Genomic DNA, 23,015 nt, shown 5'->3' with positions numbered 1-23,015 from the left:
CATCTTAAAGCCACATATCTCCTCTTTCCAATGATATATTATTTATTCTTACACGGTCATGGATGGCTGGGTAATGGGTCAAATTGGACTTTGGACCAAGTTTCAGTTAGGAAGACCAGCATAAATCCTTTTCAATTCTCTTTTTTTTCTTCTTTTGGAAAGCTGAATTTTTGGACTGGACTTTGTAGAAACGGTTTGCTCCTAGGGCCCTTCTTCTTTGAAAACAACATGAACGGAAATGGATACATACAAATATTAAATGAACATGTGATTCCTGAATTAACGGAAAATTTTCCTGTACAACAAAAGGGTGTGTTCAGACGCCTATGGTGGGCACAGGATGGCGCACCAGCCCATCGACTAGTTGCTGTAAGAAACAGGTTGGCTGAGGTATTTGGAAATCCGGATCTAACGTGACTTTTTTCTTTGGGGTTATCTCAAGAGCAAAGTGTTCATTACCCCTCCACCTGACATTGCAACTCTGAGACAAAGAATCACTGATGAGTTTGAAGGTATAGGCCACCAAGCCCCAATGATTCGCAGGGCTGTGTGTGAGATGGAGAAAAGAGCTAATCTTTGTGTGGAAAGGAACGGTGGCCATAATGAGGGGAATGGGATGTATTGTTAAAAAGAGATTCAAAATAAAGGAGACAATGGTAAGTTGCGATTAATAATTTCATTATTCCACTTGTTAAGTTAATTTCTAATAAGGTACATTGATTCTTGCAGTGTCTAAACTTGGTCCCAAGTCCAATTTGACCCATTGTCCAAAAAGAATGATTACTCAGCCATCCATGACCATGTATGAATAAATAAGATATCATTGGAAAGGGAAGATATGTGGTTTTAAGATGCTGCTCCTCACTTTGGTGTAAAGTTAACACAATCCTCACAAATTTGAAAACAAATCTTGTTGCGTTTTTTTTTATACGCACTGTAGAACTTGGCAGGTATTTTGGCCAGTGTCTGAGTGATAAGATAAACAAATTGAGTCCATGTTCTCTGAAAGAATGCGTGAAAGGTTATCTTGCGATATTCAGGTGAGCGTGAGACCCTCAGGTCTCTTGTGATATTGCAGAAGTGTATGTATACACTGTATATTCAACGAGGAGATCAGGCTTAAAATAATGACACACTGATTTGTAGCTCTTGTTAAAGAACCTTAAAGGGATTCTTTCACACGGGTTTATTTGAATCCGGGGAAAATAATATACATATGATAGGGGTAATGGGGTCCCTACTTTCAGTTCTGACCACCATTACCACTACAGTGTTCTGTATTTTGTGCAGTTTCACAATACAATGCGACAGGCCAGAATTGCAGGAGTTAAATCATGAAGGGGACCCTTCAGGTCAAACAAGTGGTCCATGAAAACGTAAATGTTAAGCGTTGTCTGCAAGATATGACCATAATATTGTTTTTCACGTCGTACTTCATTTATTGCCTTTGAGTGAACAGTGAGCATTGGTTATTTCAAGAATGTGTTTTTTCTGAAAAACCTGGAAATTGTTTTTCATACTAAATGGTTGATGAACGAAATGGTAAAGCCATCAGGGTTTGAAAGTAGCAAGCTGCTTGTTGATATAGAATACTGTTCTTCACGCTTCACATTTCTTGCCTGCGTTTAACAATGAGTATAGGTTATATTATCCAAGTAAAATACAGAAGCACTCTTTATACGCAGTTTTCCTTATATAAATTTAAGTATTGTATTTTACATTCTACTACACTTCTTGCCTTTGTAAGGTTAGTGAAGCATTGCTTATGTCATAAAAACGTTAATATATTTTCTTGAGATCAAAGAAGTCGTTTTACATAACGATGGATTGTGTATCGATATGGAAAAGACATCAGTTCATGTATAAATCGCAGGATATTGGAAAAGGGCAACTCATAAACCATTTGATATTATTGATAAAATGGATAATAATTGTATTTTCGAAGGAAAAGAACGGGCCCCCATTGATAAGAGAAATTAAAGAAAGAATTTTAGAAAGTCGAGAAGAAGAAAGGAAATTAGCAATGAAACGAGGTACGCTGGCCTTGCACAGCGGGAAATGGAATCAATTAATGACACGGTGATTCTTACTCCACATCTATTGCTACCTTTGTGTGCTTTTTTTTTTTTTTTTTGATTGTTTGGTGAACAGGTTCTGTGTTTGTGTGCGCGCGCGTGTGTGTGTGTGTGTGTGTGTGTGCAAATATGCGTGTGTATCTGTGCTGGAGTGAGGTATACCTGGAGTATGCCTAGAGGGAGAAGTGTTAATGAGGTTATAAGGGTGAGCGATGAAGGGGTAATGTTTTTTAGGTATGGATTATGTACAGACATTGATCATGTAGATTTGTAAAGCTTTTGTATGTATGTGTGTACATAGGTATGTAGGCTTTTTGTTGACCCCTGATATATAGGTATGTAGGCTTTTTGTTGACCCCTTAACAATATTTGATTTCATTATCTAATAATTACTGCTCTGACGAGTATACGGACGCAGTTAATGGGTATATTTTGTATTGTGTATTGCACATACATATTGGTTTTGCTGAAACATTACCAAAAATTGATCTTATGATTATTGCGGGGATGACTATATTTATGAAGCAGTTACTGTGTATTGTATAGTAGAATAATCAGAAATTGACACAATTACAGTCCTAGGAATTATTTTGTAATATTTTGATATATGTTTGAAATGTTACGCATCAAGCAACACAACTAAATGTTGAATTGTAATCAATGATGGATGATGGAGTCGAAATAAACTATTGTTTGAAACAAAAAAAATCAGGTGTGAAAGAAGAATTTAGCCGCTGCTTCTTAACTGGAATATTACAATATATCACATTCCACATTCCTTGTTTTTGATTGTTGAGTGCTTATATTTGAAGAGTTTGTTTGCAAAAACCGATAAGTCCATATTTGCCAAATGGAGATATTTGCGTTTAAAGGTCAAGAAAAATAAAGAGAATAATAAGACATTTTTGCTTCTTTTGACCATAACTTCAAAGATATACCTTTATTGTCGTGACCAATATATCATTTAAAAGGTATTATTTTGTACTTTATGGCAGAGATCGTACTTCAAAATCTTCAAAAATGGACTTATCGGTTTTTGCAAACAAACACTTCATTTGTAGATTACTTCGATACGAGTAAGGTACAGTAGCATTTAGCAGTTGCTGGTCAACGGTCAAATTGTATTTCATATTGTACTCATTTCTTACATTCATATGATTAGTGGGTATTCCTGATAATATAAAAAGTTGATGTTTTCCCCGTAAAATCTGGAGATCGTTTGTTTGTTTTTAAATATGGGGGATGTACCAAAATGGTAAAGGCATAAGAATTTCAAAGTAACATTTAGACGTTGCTTGTAACTTGGAATATTATATATCCCATTGTACCAGATTCTTGCCTTTGTATGATTAGTGAGCATTGCTGTATCACTTCAGTACAAGTATGGTTAAACTATATATGGCAATGTATTGACGTGTAAAATATAATGTCACTGGCCTCAGTTATGCCAGTACCATATTTCCTACAAGGTTGCTAACTATATGAAGTTTCATATTTCTCTCCATAGATCATGCAGTCTGCGATTGCAATAAGCTCAAAATGTAACGACTATCAAAGTGTTTTAAAATGCAAACCATCCTAATACAACTGTTTCTTCACCATTCACAGGCGCCACATTGAATTTTCTCGACAATGCCCTACTTGGCTTAAGTATACTGAACAAATTGCTGAATGCTGTAAATGTTGATAAGTCTAAGTTATTGCTGAAAACATAATTATCTATTTACTCAATCCTAATTTTTGTTGTATGTACATAATGCTGTAGTTTAATTTTATATTTTGCGTATTAATGCGCTTAGAAATGACAGTATTAAGCGCTATATAAGTGTTATTTATTAGTATTATTATAATTACTATTATCATTATCATTAGCATTAGCATTATACTCAGTGAGGAAAAATGGACTGAGGCATAACCTCGGGTGTGACGCCCTCTTGTGATGTTTCCCACACTAGAGTTTAGTGTGTGCGATTGCGATACTCCAACACACTGTGTCCGACCTGTGTGGCTACATAAATACTAAAGAGTGACAGAAATCTTTGGATCCAGTAGAACCAGCTGCAGGCTATAGAACTTGAAGGTCTGAAGATTGTGCTTTATAGTAAGGAATTGGTTATATGCCCTTTTTCGTTCAATCATTATTTCATCTGTCACATCGTTAGCAACGTGACTGCCAAACCCAACATTTTGAATGCGTGCTTTATACACGCGAAGAGATTATAAAAATTTCTTTCCTAGGGCCTCTCCAAATTATATGAGGGCTTGCCCTGCATTATCTAACATATTAGCGATGTATTGGTTAAGGACTTCCCGTAAACTGTCATAAAAACATTAATTTTGCCATAAATTATTGTCATTATGACATATATTATTTTGCATTGCAGTGGCGGATCCAGGGGGGGGGGGCGCAACCGGCGCACCCCCCCCCCTTTATTTTTCGTTAAAAACAAAAGAAATAAAAATAAAAAATTCAAATGAAACCCGGAGGTGCCGCCAGAAAAATTAGTCACGCCCCCCCCCCCCCCCCCCCCTTTACAGAATTCCTGGATCTGCCCCTGCATTGTACTAGAAGTTTCCTTTTAATCATGTCATTGTGAACTTGTTACTGTACGGAAAACTTGGAATAAACCTGCACGTGAACTTGTGATCTCTTTATGCTTCCGTTGTGAAGGTAGTCTGAAGCATTGTTTCTGCATGTCAGTCCAGTCATCCCACACCTTCCTATCACAATTTAAGTACCCCCAAAAAAAAAATAAAATAAAAAATAAAAAATAAAAAAATAAAGAAATATATAAAAATTGGTATTTCTCGATATTTGGCACAGGTATATATGCTACACGCGGTAAAAGTCAAGGGTTAAGTGATAATCGAAGGCCAATGGATCATTACTTGTACGAAAAAAAGGGAATTTCCAGTTGACACTTGAACTAGGAATGTCTAATGAGGAAGTATAAGGTGAAAATAATTTGCAAAGTGCCTCCACCCCCCCCCCCCATAATTCCCGAGATGTGGAAAATATTCCCGCTTTCTTTTTTCTTTTTTTTTATAGAAAACTGTCCGAATATTCCACCCACAGTGTGCCCCGGATTGCTGAATTTCAATTCTAAAAATGCAAAATATTCCTCGCGTTGGAGGGGGTTTTATTCCCCTCCCCCGCTCTGTCCTTCCCCATAAAATTAGTATAGGCTGTACATTTAGTTTGACAGATTTCCGAATATTTCATTAATTTAAAATGTGCACCAGATCTGTCACTTCAGTTGAAAACAAACAGACAAACAAACAAACTCGTGTAGAAGGGGATATCTCCTTTCAATTAACACTTTCCCCAATTGGTCCCCTTCCATAGACTTAGTATACTCTTGAGATTGACAGTTTCCCATATTACATCAAAAATGTGCTTACGATATATTTTCATTTGCATTCAAATGTGCAAAGGCTCCCTCATATGTTTCCATGGTAACGGGAAAAGACACATCACAGAATGACTAGGATTTTCATCGCAATCTAACAAGTATTTCGAAATTTATAAAAATTCAATGTTACTTTTCTTGCATTTTAGTATGGTAAAATTGGAAATGTACGGGTTTTAAGAAAAACTAAAAGTTGTTACCATGACAACGGGAGAAGACGTTAAAATTCTGAAGGGCCAAATATTCAAATCTGCTTAAAATATGTCAGTCTACATGCGTGCTGAATTTGGTGCTATTAGACAGAAAATCATATTTGAACAACATTTCACTGCTCCGCCGGATTGATATTTTAGCACGCCTAACAAACTAAAGCTCTTTGTATGAAGCGCGTATTCCGCGCACCATTATGTCGTCACACAGAGTAGTAAACCATGCGTGCAACGGTTTGTTTATACAGTCATGTACTTCGATCACTTTCGAATCTGCACTTGAGGCAATCGGAGTTTTTCATCTGCATCTTTTTTGATAAATTATTTCGAATATATTTCCGAAAGAGAGTCGCGACTATCGTAGGGCGAAATATCCCTTTGACGTTTTGAAAACGGTAAGACTCCTTTTTCTTTGTTGATCCATTTCTAGGAAGTTTGATGAAAGTATGAACAATATGCTTTATTTCTATCCTTTATTATCTGCATTAGTGTAACATTGAGTCCATACTAGAAAGTGAGAATGTATTATGATAATAACAATAATACTATTGATTATATACATATATAGGGATGTATACAGTGTATATATAATTATATCTATTTCAAACTTGCCCTACACCAATCGATGACGGGGAATAGGATTTAAACATCAAAATATCCGTAGTGTTGACCCCTTGGAGGAAAGGGGTCGATTAATGCTGCTCTTGCTTGGTATACATGGTATAGCTTGAAGGCAGTTCGTGGTGTTTTTTTTTCCGAGGGATCATGCAGAGATGCCAAGTTCAAAAAAACTTTTATGAGTGAGATTTTTATGACTCGGCGTCTCGGCGCTCGTGCGCATGCGCACGCGAACGAGGAGGGTGTCCCCCTCCCATGGTAGGGAGCTTTTTTAAATCATTAGCTCTTAATGATGCGATCTGGTGCATACTTACGTGACTATTTTTTACTATATTTTGAAAGGCAAAAGGGAAATATACCTTCAATTGCAACTATCACTCTAATACTTTGAGCTCTGCTCCTTAATTTTGGCCCAAATTGCAGACTTCACCAGATGCGTGAGAAAAATGGGTGCCATGCGTGAGATCGTGAGACAGACCCTAAATGCTTGAGTCTCACGCAGAATGCGTGAGACTTGGTAGCTCTGATCATGCTATGTTTTTCATCTACTGTCATCTGTGATTACATGTATACATATTTCTGTCCCTAGTTTGTTTAGTTGGACTTTTTTTTCAGCTGAGTTATATAAACAAGAGTAAAAGTGTATAATTAAGTACACATTGGATATAAATTTGTCCGATCAGCATGATAACTTATAAGCGACTCGTCATGGCTTATATACGTAAATGCACATTGTTAGGACTATACAAACTACTTAGATAACTGGGAATCACATACGAGGGTGCAAATACTCTCGGTTCAAGTAGAGACGATCTGTTGGAGAACGTTTCCAGTGTATAATGATATTTTAGCTGTTGATGTTTTCGCGTACGTTTTCACTGACGCTCAAAAAAGGGGGGAAAAAGAAAGAAAGTCGCAAAAGTAAGGTGCATTAATTTTGTTTAATGACAGAAATGAAATTCGGGTCTACAGCAATTACCCCCTGGGCAATTACCCCGGAACCTTCCCCTGATCCTAACCCTAATTCTAATCCTGAACCTAATCTTAATTCTACCCTAAACTCTATACCCTAAACCTAACCCTAACCCTGATCTTTACTCTTACCTTATCACTGACCAGGATCTAGCCGGGGGTAATTGCCCTGATACGATAAAATTTACATTTATGATTATGTATTCACGCTTTTGTTTCATAATGCCTAACACCCGGATTATACCTTTTTCTGTTCTGAATTATCTATCGTGTTATGCTAGTGCTGTACGTCTAATGAGTCGTTTACATATTCAATGTTACAGGACGCAATGTCTACTAGTCTACCAGATATTATTGTTGCATCCGATGGTTGCTATGACGACAAAAAGGGATCGTGCTGCCCATGGCGCATGCCCAGACCCAGGGTTTCTACCTTCGCGCACGGTCTGACAAAGACATTTCGAAGAGCCATGACATCATCGCCAGGTTCTCGGCACCCATTCTTCAGACGACTGTACATTCGTCCACCAAATAAAATATGTCCATGTACTGGTGAGGAAGAGGCTGCATTTAGCTCCCGACCAGTCAGAGGATCGAAATCTGTGGAAGCAATGGTGAGACAAAAGCTGGATGAGCTGACATTCCAGTCGGACCCTATCGGAACAAATCACTTGAATTGGAGACGCGCGAATGGGCGTTCCGACACCAGTCTGGCCAACTTCAGCTCCTCTCTCCCTGGTGAAGTCCCCGATGGCCACATCAGAATTAGTAAGAGCCAGCCACTGAACTTCAAACTATCTCTCTTGGAGACTAGGCATCCTACTGAGTCAGCTCTGGACTCACAAATCCGCTACTATGCTGATGATAAAGTTGAACTTGATGCTGATGCAAATGAAGCTTCCAATCACAAAGTCGACATCTTCGTGATCCATCGGAGTGATGATGAGGTCAAAAAAGACTCAAATACGGAGATTTCGAGATCATCTATTAATGACACCACATCATCGTCCACCTGCTGTGAGGATCACAGTGAATCTGCACAAACAGACATTTCAGATGACATAGTCTTCGCTAGAGCAGGTTGCTCCTGGAACATTGACACTTTCTGTAATGAGGAGCGGGTTGACAGCAACCCAAAAGACGCTACGGAGGACATGATCTTTTCCAGAGGAGGTTGCTCCTGGAATATTGACGCAGGAGACATAGAACATGTGAAGCACATTGACTCTAATGTAACCACGTCTGACCCGACATTATCAGCTCAAAGCGACGTCGAGAGCCGCACGGAAGTTCGTAACTCTGTGATGAAAATCTCCTACGAAAATGAGGGCAATGTAGAGGAGGAGCTCGAGTTCTTCTGCAAGATGAGCGAAGAAGGCTGTGACTTTGTGGACGACGAAAGCATGATGGATGATTGCCCAAACTCCGAACTCGTGAGAAATCTCAACTCGGCGCTCCAAGTGTCCACGTGCGCCACTCGTCAGCTAGAGAGGGCCCTCAAGAAGTGGTATCGAATCTCACGCGGCCCCTTCTCCAGACAGCCGGGATCTGACAAGGTCGTTGCTATCGACCAAAAGTCTACGTGTCTCAGGGAAGAATGCTCCAGGTACTTTGACAGCATGAACCAGAGCTTCTTCAACTTCTACAAAGTGACGGATCAGCTCGAAGAGGTAGAGGAGAAGCAGAGACGCTTCGTGGAATCGATAAAGAGGCGGATGGCTGCTGAGAGGTTTGAGCTCCCGAGACGGAACAAAGACTGGGCTGACTTCCTCATGGATCACCTGAATAAAAGAGGACTTCAGGAGTACAAGTTCAAGGCTCTCCTTGGTGACAGGATCCCTCCTACTATTGTGGAGGCGGGCTGCTAGGGAGTGGTAGGAAATGGAACGGGGATGACGACAATAAACCTAACCTGCTATGTCCTTATGTTTATGGGAGGAACTCGACCAGGTTGACACGACAGTACTGTCAAGGGAACAGTACCGGTACCGAGAGATTTGATTTACAAAGTTGTTACAGTAGTAAACACTACCTATGTGGCACTCATCACGCGTTCAGTTATCAAAAGACTAAGCACATAGACCTCTTGGGAAGAATAAGCCGGCTTACGACTATGACTTGTGATGCACGGTGAGGACAGTTTTCCGGAGATCATGTTAAAAAACACTTGAGTTTGTTCAGGAAACCACCAGAGTTCGTTTTCACGCACGGCAAAGCACTGCTGCTCCCTTTCGTCGTGAAGGACAACTGAAAAAAAAGGAAAATTAGGTACCTACAGTAAACCAAGATGAAAAATAACTAAAAAAAAAACAAACGCTGCCGCGTCGGAGGTGTTGAGGGAGCATTAATGGGGAGGGGGGAGGGGGAGGGGGGCAGGAGAGAATCTGTCAAGAAATATTGGCTCAGATTTACACCTTATTTTGCGTTGCAAATTGTGAGGATACCTGTTACATCAAACTGTCAATGCAAAAAAGGTATCTGTCTTACTGATCATCATCGGAGATACACGTGTATTACCAAGTACTGCGTTACGGGTGTTAGACACCCACCTACGCTACAGAGGTTAATTAAAGAGTTTGTGGCAAATGATACGATAACTTAAAGAAGAAATATGTAAACAGAATAACGAAATATGTATGAAAACATCCAAGACACGACTAGAATCACAGCATCACATAATTGCAAGTGGCTACATTGTATGACAGACGTCACTCTGAATAAATAGTTATTTTGCAATGGTAATGGTCTAAACAAATCGAAAATGTATGTAAACGTACCAAAAAAAAGTGTCTGCATGATAAAGAGAGCGAAGGCCTTTTTGCCCCAACAATCCCTAAAATTACTTTATAATAGTCTAGTGTTACCACAATTTGATTACTGTTTTGTTGTTTGGTCAAACAGATTTCAATCCCATACAACTAAGCTAGAAAAAAATTCAGAAGAGGGCAGCAAGGATAATTTTGGACAAAACATATGACACACCGTCGGCTGATTTATTCAAAAGTCTTAAATGGATGACACTAGACAAACGTTTTGATTTCAGCCGCGTTATGATGATACACGTATATAAATGCGTCCATAACTTAGCACCTTCGTACCTTCAGGTGCACTTTGTTAAGCCTAGTGATGTACATGAACATCATACAAGGCTAATAGACAGTGGAAATCTACGTGTGCCAAGATTTCGCTCTGATTGCCACAAGTGCAGCCCAATCGTATCCTCTGTACTGTACTTGAATGGGACAGGCTAGATCATTCAATTAGATCAGCTTCTTCCATATATTCATTAAAGAGATTGTTTAAGCAAAGTTGCTATTTGTAAGTAACACACGAAATTCATTCTGGGCTTTATCATTCCTGTATAATAGCGTTTTAATTGTTATTTCGGCATTCTGGTGAACTCTTGCTGTGGCATGTACTTTTTTATGTTACTTTGCAATGTACAGTATGCTGGTATGTATCTACACTGTATATGTCATCTTCTGTGATACGTTATGCTATTTAATGTACATATGTTCATCAATATTATTCCGGGCTCCATGGAAGACCACTATTTATTGGTGAATGGACTACCCTGACAAAAGATTAGAAATGAATAAATAAATAAATAAATAAATAAATAAATAAATAAATAAATAAATAAATAAAATTAAAATAAAACACATGTTTGTCTTTTAGTTTTTCGACAATAACAAAATGGCAGGGCTGCCAATATGCAACAAGTAAAATCAGGGAGCTTCCAGTGGGCAATCGCGAAGATGCTGTCACGTTGATCGTCTCGTACAGGCCACCGCACACTGTACGACTTTCGGTCACGCGACTGACCGACTCTGGATCCGAAATGAACATAATAGCCTCAGAATAAACACGCTCGTTTATTTCAGATCCAAGTCGGTTAGTCGTGCGACCGAAGGTCGTGCTTCAGTATACGGTGGCCACTATGGAGACATGAAGAGATATAATTACAATGTATTGTAGTATCTAGGAGTCCTCCATCAGAATCACAGACTCAGTACTGGGACATGCTGGGAAGTGTGTTAGGTTGACAAAGGATGGTCGAGAGCGCGTGCTCAAGGTGTGTCTTTGCTGCGCTTGTGTATTTTATTCATGCACTGTATATGGGCTTTTTTTTTTTCTATATCTAATCTATCCTACATCCTTGATGTAACAGTTTGCTGACATACCAAACGGAACTTTATTAAGAAAAAAAAAAGGTTGAAAGTGAGCTATATCTGTGAAAGTTGTACAGCTGTAGTCCTTTCTCACTTCTCATCCACCCACCCACCCTCATCACTCGGTCATCAGTTCCCCTTTCCATGAACAGCTGAATATCTCGCCCGTGCATACAGTATATTGTGCAAGAAGTTGCTCATAATGAATCCACACACACACACACACACACATACACAAACGTGCTGCTTTACTAAAAGCCACCATGGGTCAAATTAACACATCACGAGCGCAAATACATGTACAGTGTACAGACACAAAATAACATCAAGCTCCTCTCAACACTGAACAGTGAATACAAATAAAAAATGTGCCTCTTATACATGTACATACATACAGGTATGTTGCAATTTAAATCCTCTGTACTAGTCTGTGCATGCTCACCTCTGTATAAATTGCACTGTACAACACACACACACACACGTTAGGAAACATACAAATCCAATGCATTGTTTTATATGTACATGTATGTACGCTATGTCCTTCGTAACTTCGTGAAACTTTATGGAGTACTTGGGACGGATTGTGTGTGTTTGTTTGTTTGTTTCATTCTATTAAAAGTTTTTGTTACAAGTTTCCTGTATCAGGTTTCTTTATACAGCTGTACCATGTTTCCATTGTGCCATTTTACCTGTAGCTATACCAAATCACTCAAATGCAATGTCGCATACTCTTGTACAGTGTACAGGAAGTCTTAATTTGAGACAGGTTTATATCCAGTCAAAACATTTTTCATTTTCCCCACGACTTCAAAATACATTTAACTATTTTTTTTATACCATGACATAATTTCAAGAGACTACTTTCAAAATAAGTGCTTGCACTCGGTGCACTACTTTCCAATACAGTACATGTACTGTATATGACAAAATGAAGATACAAAAAGAAGTTGAATAATTGTCAGTTTTCAAATATTTTATTTCCATAACAATACATATATTCCATCTTTTGCACAAATTCCTAACTAAGGAAAAATCCAGCCTGCCATTTGAAACTTTATCACTAGTATGAAATAATGAACAAACACCATGAAAAGTGAACCAATATCAATTTTCCCTAGTAGGAATCACAAATAAGACATCTCATACGCACTCTATGGGTATTGAAAAATATGATAAATGAATATTGTGTGATACCATTACATGAATGTGACAAAGAATGGCACCAACAACTGGGAGGAACTAGAAATGAAATCCTGAGTAAAGCTATTCACGTCCTCTGGCTGTGAGCTACACATTCTATCGAACCTTCTGAAACTCTTCAATCAAACCTTTGTCACATATTTCATCAAAAGGAACACTCGTATTTATTTGACAATTCAGTACAAACATCAAATATTTTCAGACTAAGAGAATGCATCTCCAGCACCTTGCATGAAAAGGAAATATTTTACACAAAATCAGAAATCAGGTATGGTCAAGACAATAGATTGGTATTCTTTTATTCATCAATGCAATGCTTGCCATTTCCAAAATTTAATCAATCAATGCAGAGCAACTGTGGCTACTTATGGCAAAGGAAACTGCAAAGAGAGTTCATGGCAGAATCTGCATTCCCATCACATGTTCACTTGTATTCAGGGCAGCGCTGGAAGATGAAGATGTTGTGTTCACGTTGTCACGGTGATATGGCAGAGCTGGAGGTACTTCAGGAGAGCAAAGGTAAAAGCAGTTGGAGGCGGCATCATTTGTAGTGGCTTAGCAATTTGGGTGCGACCTGCAGGTGGGAAAAGGAAGAAAAGGCCAGCAGAAAAATATGAATGCCACATTTCACCAGACACGGGATAATGATCTACAGGCAACTCCTGTAACTGAAAAAGCTGTTATTTTTCTTGCATAGATATTTTTGCAAATGAGGTCACACACACTTCCATGAGATAATGTTTTGGCAATTGAACACTAGGGCTATCTAACTGCACTCAGACCTGTCCGCAAATTTAATGTGATGGAGATAAGGCGGTGATATTTTGGTGTGTTGTTAACTTTGCATAGCGCCAGTGATTCAAGGATTTTGTGAAAATAAAATAAAAAATCGCCAAAATACATTGTACAGCTTTTACAGTAGAACAAGGTCCTCGGGACAGGTTACTTTCTTCCATTAAACACTGTATCAGAATTTTATCAAAGTCAAACTTGTGTACGTTTGATTTAAAACAAGACAAAGTCAGAGGTATTTCTTGTATTTCATATTACATATTACATAGGACTTTCTTGTATTTCATATCACATAGGACTACATGACTCTTTTCTAGTTTGCTTGTTTCATTTCCATCTGAGAAGATGGCTGGATCTTTTACATGTATGAGTTGTTACTCTCTCACACACAGAACCTCCATTTTATGTCCTATCCGAGGAGCAGAGTGTTTTGCCTCTTGCTAAAGGTGACAGTATGATTACACACATTGTCACAACATTGCTCAGTGGGACCCGGGAATCCAACCAGAGTTCTTAGGATCATGAGGCAGATGCACTACCTACCGACTATGCTAACTCACCGCCCAACTCTTAACTGCCTTCGGAGATTTCACAATTATTATGGACACATTAGTTGACAATGTTCAACAATGGCCAATTACTTTGATCAAGATAGGGACAATCTTATCATGTTTCAGTTCAACGACACTCGAGGAGATCACCCCAGTTAGGTCATTGCCAAATACAGTCTCACAATTACTTCTACTTACAGCTAAATTTCTTTTGCATAGTAAAATATTGATCTACTTAGGTTCAAGGGTGTGTACAGTTCTCGTCAATGTGAGGATTTAGCTTTTAATGTTTTGCGAGATATTCAGAAACCACTCTACGAGATGTCAAAGAGCATGCAATTCTAAGGGGTATCAAAAGTTTATTTGATGAAAATCGGTTTTGAAATGGCTGAGATATCCAAAAACAAGGTGAAACAAAGAGATCCTAATAAAGTTGTGGCCTGTCACCTTTTATTATTATCACTTTTTTGGATATCTCAGCTATTTGAAAACCAATTTTCATCAAATAAACGTTGAATCCTTCTTAAAATTACATGCTCTTTCATATTTCATAAGAGGTTTCTCATTATCTCACTTAAGAATGTTCAAAACATGAATCCCCACCTCAACCAGTACTGTACAGTCCCTTTCATATCTACAAACCTTGATCAGTAATATTCGGCCATTATCAACCGTCATGACCTTGTGTGTCCGCATTAAATAATTTTAATGACTAAAGTACCGGTACATGTAGCAAGAACACATTTCTCTGTGTGCTATACATGGATTGCGCACAATCGATCAGTGTGGCCAGCTCTCTGGACACCGCAGTAAATGGTGTTGCAGATAAAAGGCCATTTACTCATACTGCTCCTCGAATCGTATTCTATGAAATTTCATATTCTATGAAAGATCACCTTCTTATAAATATAGAATTTTCCTCTTCAGAAAGAGAAGATGAGACAGCTAGCCTCCAGAAAAACCACTGACATGTGTCAAACTATGTCATTACAAGCAACTCCCAGGAGTACTCTCCTAGAAGGAGAAATTTTTCTCGCACTATAACATGAATGACTACCAACCTGATATTCACCCATTCTCCCCCAACACGATGATACAGTCAACCTTGCTTGAGTCGACCTTGCATAAGTCGAAAGGTTTTTTCAAGTCCTCTTCTTTTTATATTCTATTGATTTCAATCCCTCATAAGTTGAATTTTCCCTCGGTCGAAGGTATTTCTTCAACTAAAGGCAAGGTTGACTGTAGTCTGAGAAGTATTCCTGCACCATGTGGGATACTTACGCACTTATCTACACAGTGAATGAAGTCAAACAGCTCCTGCGTGCACGTCTCTTCTGTGTTGGACTTCCCACTGACCCGGTCTGTGCACACATCCAGCTCCTCCTTGTATTGGGCACATGCTGAGGAGGCTTGGCAATCTTCGATCATCGTGTCTCGAGGGTCCTGCAAAATCAGAGGAGATCATGAAGTCTGCCAATATATGACATGCTTTACCATGCATGATTAGTCATGTCTATACCTTTCAACAAAAAGTTTTGGCATCCCTCAGCACAAACACACAATGATAATGTACAATATCTCTACGTATGAAAATCATTACTCACTTAAAATATAGAGTTGACCTAAGAAGCAAGAATACAATTAAACAATGTTTTCACCATCAGATGAAGATATGGCTTCAGGTTTTATTTACATCAAAATATAAAGTGAATGATACCATTAAAATACAGTAAACTTGTACAATACAAATTAGAATATTTGAAAATCAAATGTTTTCTGTGCTGCAATTGAGATTTCATGTTAAGAGGACATGTTACTTGAACAATGTACACTGTACTTGCTGAGCATGAAATGTAACATGCATGTGTACTACCTTTAAGAACCCTAAAACTTGATGAAAAATAATTACAATAAAAGCAACAAACTACAATGTATATGTAACCTCTTGACACCATGATATTGGACCAATTTTTGTTTTTGTTTTTGTTGAGTCATCTTTCCACAAAATTACAAACTTCAATCAGAATAATGTGCAGTTGTCATGCAGTAAAAAGTCAAATAATGTACTAGCAGATTACATCTCATTTATAGAACCTCTAAATTCCTTATGATACTTTGATGAAATTTATCAAAAATTAGAACTGATTTCACAGGATGTGTTTTTCACTAGATTGAAACAGTTTTCTGATTTCAGACGTCCCACACTGTTGATGACTCATAAAGGGGGTGTGAACAAGGAACAGAAACCCCTTTTCAACACTGGTATTGGCTCAACTGTCCCATTTCATTCTACAAGGTTCATGGAGAGACACCTAATGTTCATTACACACCTAGACAAAGGATTTGAGAATGGCATGTGCTTTAGAACTGCCAATATCCTTTTACTACAGAACTGCAAGCATTTCACACAGGTGGGTCTGCAGTAAAGCTGTAATTATATACAAACTGTATATTAGTACTGTATAAGCTGTTATTTTTGCATACAGATATTTTCGCGATCATGGACATTTTCACAAGATGTTGTTTGCGCGAATTGACACGAAGCTGTTGTAAGTGCACAGTAACACCAGCGCGTGGGCAACATTTCCGCGTGTTGTTAAATTCTCAGTCCTTTAGTGATTCACAAAATTTGTGAAAAATAAACCTTCGCAAAAATAACAGCTTATAGAGTAATACCTGGTTCACTTTCACATGCACTGAGACTGCTAACACTGCATGGAAGGGTACATATGGGTAATTCCATGGGGTTGGGACTGAAATTGTGACATACAAGTTGAAAATTCAAGTTGGGTAAATTGAAATTTCCTTTTCCCCCCTGATTTGTTACTCCTATTCTTCAACATATTCCACTAGAAATCTGTTTATTACTTCGCACACTTTCAGTCAGCATGGGTAAACAGGTATGGCAAAATACCTATGTTACATGGACTTCATTTGTTGACATCCTTCATCATTTTGTGTTCTGAAATGATAACAATGAACACATCCACGTTTTTTTTTCATCCATAGCACATCAACATGTTATTTAACAGGCGCATGAGATCATTATTAGTAAGATTGTATGTTCTGATGTCAACTGCAAGCCACTTTTAATAACATGTTTTTTTCTACAAACCATTAACAATTTCAATCAAAGGTTTAACTTTTTCATCAAGAGTGACACAATGACAATATTCTTAAAAGCACCACAATTGAAGCAAGTGATTTGTATGGGTATTCAAGTGAAAACATGATTTTATTGTTATAATCAGGGGTTTTCAGACAACAACCTCGCCCACGGTGTACTACCTATGTTACACAGACAGTATGTCTTTGTAACATAGGTACACTACGACATATCAACTGATTTCCTTTATTGTGGTGTGAGATGTTAAAACCTACACATATAGACTTTATGTATGTTCCCACAAATAACACTATTTTAACAGTTCTTTGGAATTATATCTACTGCACACCTGTGGAACAATACCTATGTTACACAGACTTCAATTCTTTGTAACTCTGATATGAAAGAAGGCAGACTTAATCAGAAGAAGAAGAAAAAAGTGAAGCTTTACACAATTTGACCTAATATACACTAACAATATCATCAACTAGTTGTCAACTAACTAAGAAAACTAATAAAGAGAAATCAGACAAGTCTTCTTGTCTTCTCCATGTTCTTTGTTTGAAATTAATTTCTGCTCTTTTGTCCAATGTCCATTTAGCCCTCGATTTTTGTTTTTCTTCTGTCCATTTTCCCTCTGTGCAGTTTTCTTCTTGTCTAGTTTGTTACATTCGCTCTTCTTGGGTGTTGCTTTGTCGGCTTCCTCTCTGTTTGTGGAGTGCTGTGGATGTGTCCTTTTCACTCTTTCATGTAGTTTAACACGTAGCGGTGGTAGAGGAGGAGCCATGGCAGATTCATCAACAAACTGAACAAAAGGTGTAAAGAGAAATAGAATAAAAAAATTCAAAGAAAATGTTTGTCAGGGTTGACTATATATTCCTGTTCATGTATCTGTGTGTTTATGAATGGAATTAAATAATTTTAACAATTTTGCTTACATTTCTACCTCTTGGCATACCCATTAGCTAGAGTTCCATGTGTACCTCCCACCAAAATTGAAAAAAAAAATGGGTTATGCTTAAAATGATGTAAATATTAATAATAATAATATAGCATGTAAAACATAGGAAAATATCATTTTCATACTCTATGCTAAAAACTTGTTTTCAGATGCAAGCTACACTGTAGGAAGGGCAGGTCGCTGCCCCCAGTGTCCTAGCTAAGGTTAGGGCTAGGGTCAGGGTTACGATTACGGTTGTGGTCCTTTCAATAGACTCCCAAAATAATACTAGGCCCTATTTTATATTCATCCCCCATCGAAATTGTCGCCCTGTTTTTGAATGATAGTGTAGAGCAATAATAGTCCAATTTTGATTGGGGTTCATAATTTTACTGAAGCCTTTCCTACCCACTACCCACCCAAACTGAATAGGACACTGGCATTTTAGCTTTGAGACTTCACACGTGGGTGAACATGGAATGGAAATGGTGAATCCTTGTGAAATGTTAACAACTTCATCAGAGCATTTAACAGGTCAGTGAAATCTTGGATGGAAAACATTGACATTTTCGAAGTAAATCTGTTAAAGAGAAAGAATTTCACAGCTCCTAGTTCCCTCAATATCACCAGCAAAATAAGGCAAACTCTATTTCTCTAGTTCAGATGCAGTCTGGACATCTACGTTTTCCAACTAGTATATAGTGATTAATACTAACTCTAGCACGTCTACCTTGGTAGATACCTAATGACAAAAGGGTCCAAAACTTCACAATAATCGGGAGGTAAAACAATTTTATATTGCAGTGAAGATACACTGATATACTTTTGTATGGTTTTCTAAGAGAGGAATATATGCTCCTTTTGCAGAGACCGGCATGGACGGAAAATTTGGCAATCAAAATTATGAACATGAACCTCTAACAAATATCTCAGTATGTGGGACTACAGTATCATCGTCCACAGTATTTTTGGCCAGTTCAGAGGTTTAGATGTCGTTTTTTTCCTCTAATAGACTTACAGAATATGACAAATGTTATTATTTTCGTAAAATAGCGTAAAAGCTTACCGATTGACATCAGAAACATTAAAACTCCTGTACCTACGTAACATGGACAACGGCAGAAAAACAGATCTTGCGCTGTCCAGGTAGGTGTATATTGGCTGTGAGTAGTTTTTCTGCCATTGGGGGAGGACTGCCAGTGACATGAATATGATTGCTGAAGTTAGTAGCTCTTCTTTTTATCGCGAGACGCGTCTTTCCTTACCTACGTTACACGAAGAGGCTGGACATCGCACTGAAGTACAGTGATATGTTCCGTATTTTCTCGTTTATTTGGAGGATTTTGATGCTAATTTTTGGATAAGAATACTCCTGAAATATAAATCTCATTATAGAAATAAAGTTTCTAATCATATTATGATTGGAAGTGTATGTAAAACCATGCTATACCTATGTTACAACAAAAATTGCCATGGACATCGTTTGTAACATAGGTATGAGGTTGCTTGAAGATGCTCTGGTGTTCTTATTTTGTTACAAATGTTTATGTGCCTTATAATCTTTGTAGAAGTCACCTTGCCTCTCTTAATTATGATAGGCATAATGCTGAAAGGTTGTATATTCCTGTTTTACATTGCCATGAAAATGGCATATATTTATGTCACAACATAAACCACAAAAAACCATGGGACATCATTAGTGAAACAGTCATAGACAAAATACATTTGTACACAGGCTTGTTTTTTTTTTCATCAAATAATTCTTCACACATTTCTCTCCAAGAATAACTGCAAACCACGGACAATTATTTGATAAATTTTTCAGAATATGACTTTTATTCCCTACACAACATGAAAATCTAGAGAAGACCCAACCCCATGGAATGACCCATATACTGTAGCAATCGTTCCAACAAAATCTAGTCCACCATATTTAGGGTAGAGCTTTAACCTCCCCAGAATCAATATTTCATGCACACTGTCATCAGATTTTGTCACGCATCTCAGACACCCAAGTCAGAATCCAGGAGCATATCCCCCCCCCCCCCATATCCCACTAGAAATGGTCTAGACACTAGCTAATAGTGGGGTAGCACTGATCTTGACCTTTAACTATGTACCCCCAGCAACAAACACAACCCATCCAATCCAACAAAAGTGCAACATTGACACTATTGCTAAGATATGGTTGATAAAAGGTTGATGGTTGATAAATGGTTGATGAAATCTTCAGTTACTTACCACAAGATCTTCCTCCTCTTCCTCTTCTTCCTCCTCCTCCTCCTCCTCTTCGTCCTACAAGAAGCGGAATATAAAACACGGTTAAGTACTGCAAATGTCATGAAAACATTGTCTCTTTGCCATGTACAATGATAATTCACATCATGTATACCCTCTCAAGGACAGCTTCTTCGCATTTGGGCGAGTCCATACATTCAAGGTTCAAAGACAGGTCTGCACACTAGAATGGGCATTTGCAGAGTACTTGTGCATACAATTTGTAGATCTAGCAAAATGTACATCTGCCCAAAAATTAGCAGATTAGAAAATGTTTGATGGTTTGGATAGTTGATGAATTCCATAAAGTGTTTATACGTCAGGCAAACAAATGCATTGTGTCACTCTGAAAACAAGTGAGGTGTCTAATCAACTGAGAAAAGTAAAAGGTTCTATGTACCCATGTGCACATAAGCCAACTACAGCTGTGCATCTGCATGAACTGGCTTATGTTATCACTAATTGTTAAATGCGCTGCCTCTTTGATGGGATGCTGCTTGTTGTCAGGGAAACTGGGTCTGTAGAACTACTTCAAGAAAACCCTGCTATGCCCTAGTCACCAAATTTACTTTGTTATAACCAGAAACTGTACCTCATTTTAAACATACTAAAATAGAGACCTGCTAAATATTGTGTTGTCTAATAGTGCAGTCTGACCTTGATCAACCGGCCATCTCTTATCCAGACTTTTCTATCCGGATGCCTCCAAGTAGTGAAGACAGACAAAAAAGGTGATTTCAACTACAATTAGATCTATCTTACCTCCTTCACAACTCAACACAATTTACCTATGATATTCCCCACAAAAACATGTTATGAATTTTGTGGTAAAATGTTTCAATTTCGTGAAGTATGATTTTTAAGTGTGCAAGCATGAATTTTATTGTTGTGCAGTGTTGTACATGTACACTACAGAAGTAGTTACCACCGGGTCGTCGTGGGGCAGCCTAGTATTTGTACTCAAATGTACATGAACATTGTTTCTCCCTTACCTAGCCAAATTGCTTATTGTGGACAAATCATGAGTGGCTTGCATAATACATTACATTGTAAAATTAACCGTAATGAGAAAGCGGACATTAGTTGCACTAGCAGAGGCATATCATATTCTATAAGCTGGTAATGATGATGTCAATGGTCTGGTGATGCAAGCCACCAATAATTTGACCATAACACTGTCTAAAATTTGATCTCCTACTAGGTTCCTACTACATAGTAAAATGTACTTGATGTAGACAGTAAAGAAACCTGATACGCTTTTGCGCTCAGTTGAACTTTGGGCTTGGCACAGGAGGTCGAACCTTGGTGCCTAAGTCATAGACAATAGACAATACTCTTGTCAGGTAATCTAGAGATTTCTCTAGAGTACATTATGTAGTACTATCGTGTACAACACTCTCACTATTATACAGGGTCACTCTTTCATTATCAAATGACATTGTCAATTCAACTAGTTCTATTCACATTGGCACTGTGTCATTTTCACTCAGTAACATTGCTTTTATACATGCACAGATAATGCTTGTTTCAATTCTAAATCAGGGCAGGGGTTTAACACTAATTAGTACAAATTGTAATAGACAGAGAGATCCGTCTGTCCAGTGGAAAATTGTATCTTTTTTTTTTCTTTTTCTATTTTATTTCATTCTATTCATCTACTCATTTATTTATAGTCCATTTGTTTATTTATTTTATTTCACTTTTTCATTTCTTCTTTCTTTCTTTTTTATCGCTCTTAAGGGGATCCATAAAGCCAGACGCAGTCTCCGCGGAACATATCCCCGACGACGCGACGCACACCAGATGATACAGACAGATCTTTCACTCAAACAGTTACTACTATACTACACGATACTAGCTTGGACAAACCACTCGTGCACGTTGCACTCTTCCCCAAACGATTCACAAGATCTCCTCCACGAATCTTTTGCCTCCTTAGAATACTAGGTAATGATAAAGAACTCCCAAACATGCTCTTACTACATTTTTCAAAAGACAAGGAGACATTCAGCGATAATGGAGTTGAACTGTGACTGTTACTGTAACTTTATAGAGGTCTATCACTTCACACTCATTACAGTCGTACCAATCGGTCGGGACACGGTTTTCAAGGCACGGGACCAGCCTGAAGCATTTTCAGTCATGTCCAAAAGGTAACCTTTTTAGAATTAACATGACATCAATGCACGTCACGAAAGTTACAGAATTTAACTTTCCCCGCAGAAGTATTAATCCTACACTTCATATTCTCACAAGTCTGGATTAGTTTTAAAAAATTTGAGGACATATTTTACCTCAGGAGGGTTGCCGGCAAGAATCTTCTCGTCGTCGATCGCCATGATGAAATTTCCAGCGTACCGACCGTAAGCATGGAACGTAGAGGGCACCACACAGGAAGTTGAATGTTAATAGTCGATATCCCATTGGTTAATTTTCTGGCTCTCTGATTCACTAGCCAATGGTGTATCGTGTTGGATAAGGCTTTTCAATCTTCACTCCCACCGGCGTTTTTTTTTAAGACGGCACAGATTGGGGCATGGCGCGTGTTAAACCTATGGGAAAAACGTTGGGTTAGGGTTTTTGGTTATGGTTATGGTTATGGTTAGGGTTAGGGTTGGGGTTAGGGTTAGGGTTAGGGTTAGGGTTAGGGTTTGATGGTTAGGGTTAGGATTAGGATTAGGGTCAGGTTTAGG

At 38.2% G+C, this 23,015-nt stretch overlaps 1 protein-coding gene across 1 annotated transcript; it reads right to left on the bottom strand.

The window, feature by feature from the left end:
- Positions 1–12,372: 12,372 nt before the first annotated feature.
- Positions 12,373–22,661, bottom strand: LOC139722965 (cytochrome b-c1 complex subunit 6, mitochondrial-like). The gene is made up of 4 exons (XM_071634244.1): positions 22,617–22,661; positions 20,287–20,340; positions 15,281–15,442; positions 12,373–13,230 (listed from the first exon to the last, which is right to left on the bottom strand). The coding sequence occupies exons 1-4, from the start codon at positions 22,659–22,661 to the stop codon at positions 13,198–13,200; spliced, it is 294 nt and encodes a 97-aa protein (XP_071490345.1). The 3' UTR covers positions 12,373–13,197.
- Between the last annotated feature and the right edge of the window lie 354 nt (positions 22,662–23,015).

The sequence above is a fragment of the Diadema antillarum genome, unplaced genomic scaffold (genome assembly GCF_040938485.1).
Source record: "Diadema antillarum isolate AM-2024a unplaced genomic scaffold, OU_Dant_1.0 scf00000178, whole genome shotgun sequence".
Classification (NCBI taxonomy): Eukaryota; Metazoa; Echinodermata; class Echinoidea; order Diadematoida; family Diadematidae; genus Diadema; species Diadema antillarum.
Note: the sequence above shows the minus strand (reverse complement) of the source record. Positions and strands in the feature narration are given on the sequence as shown.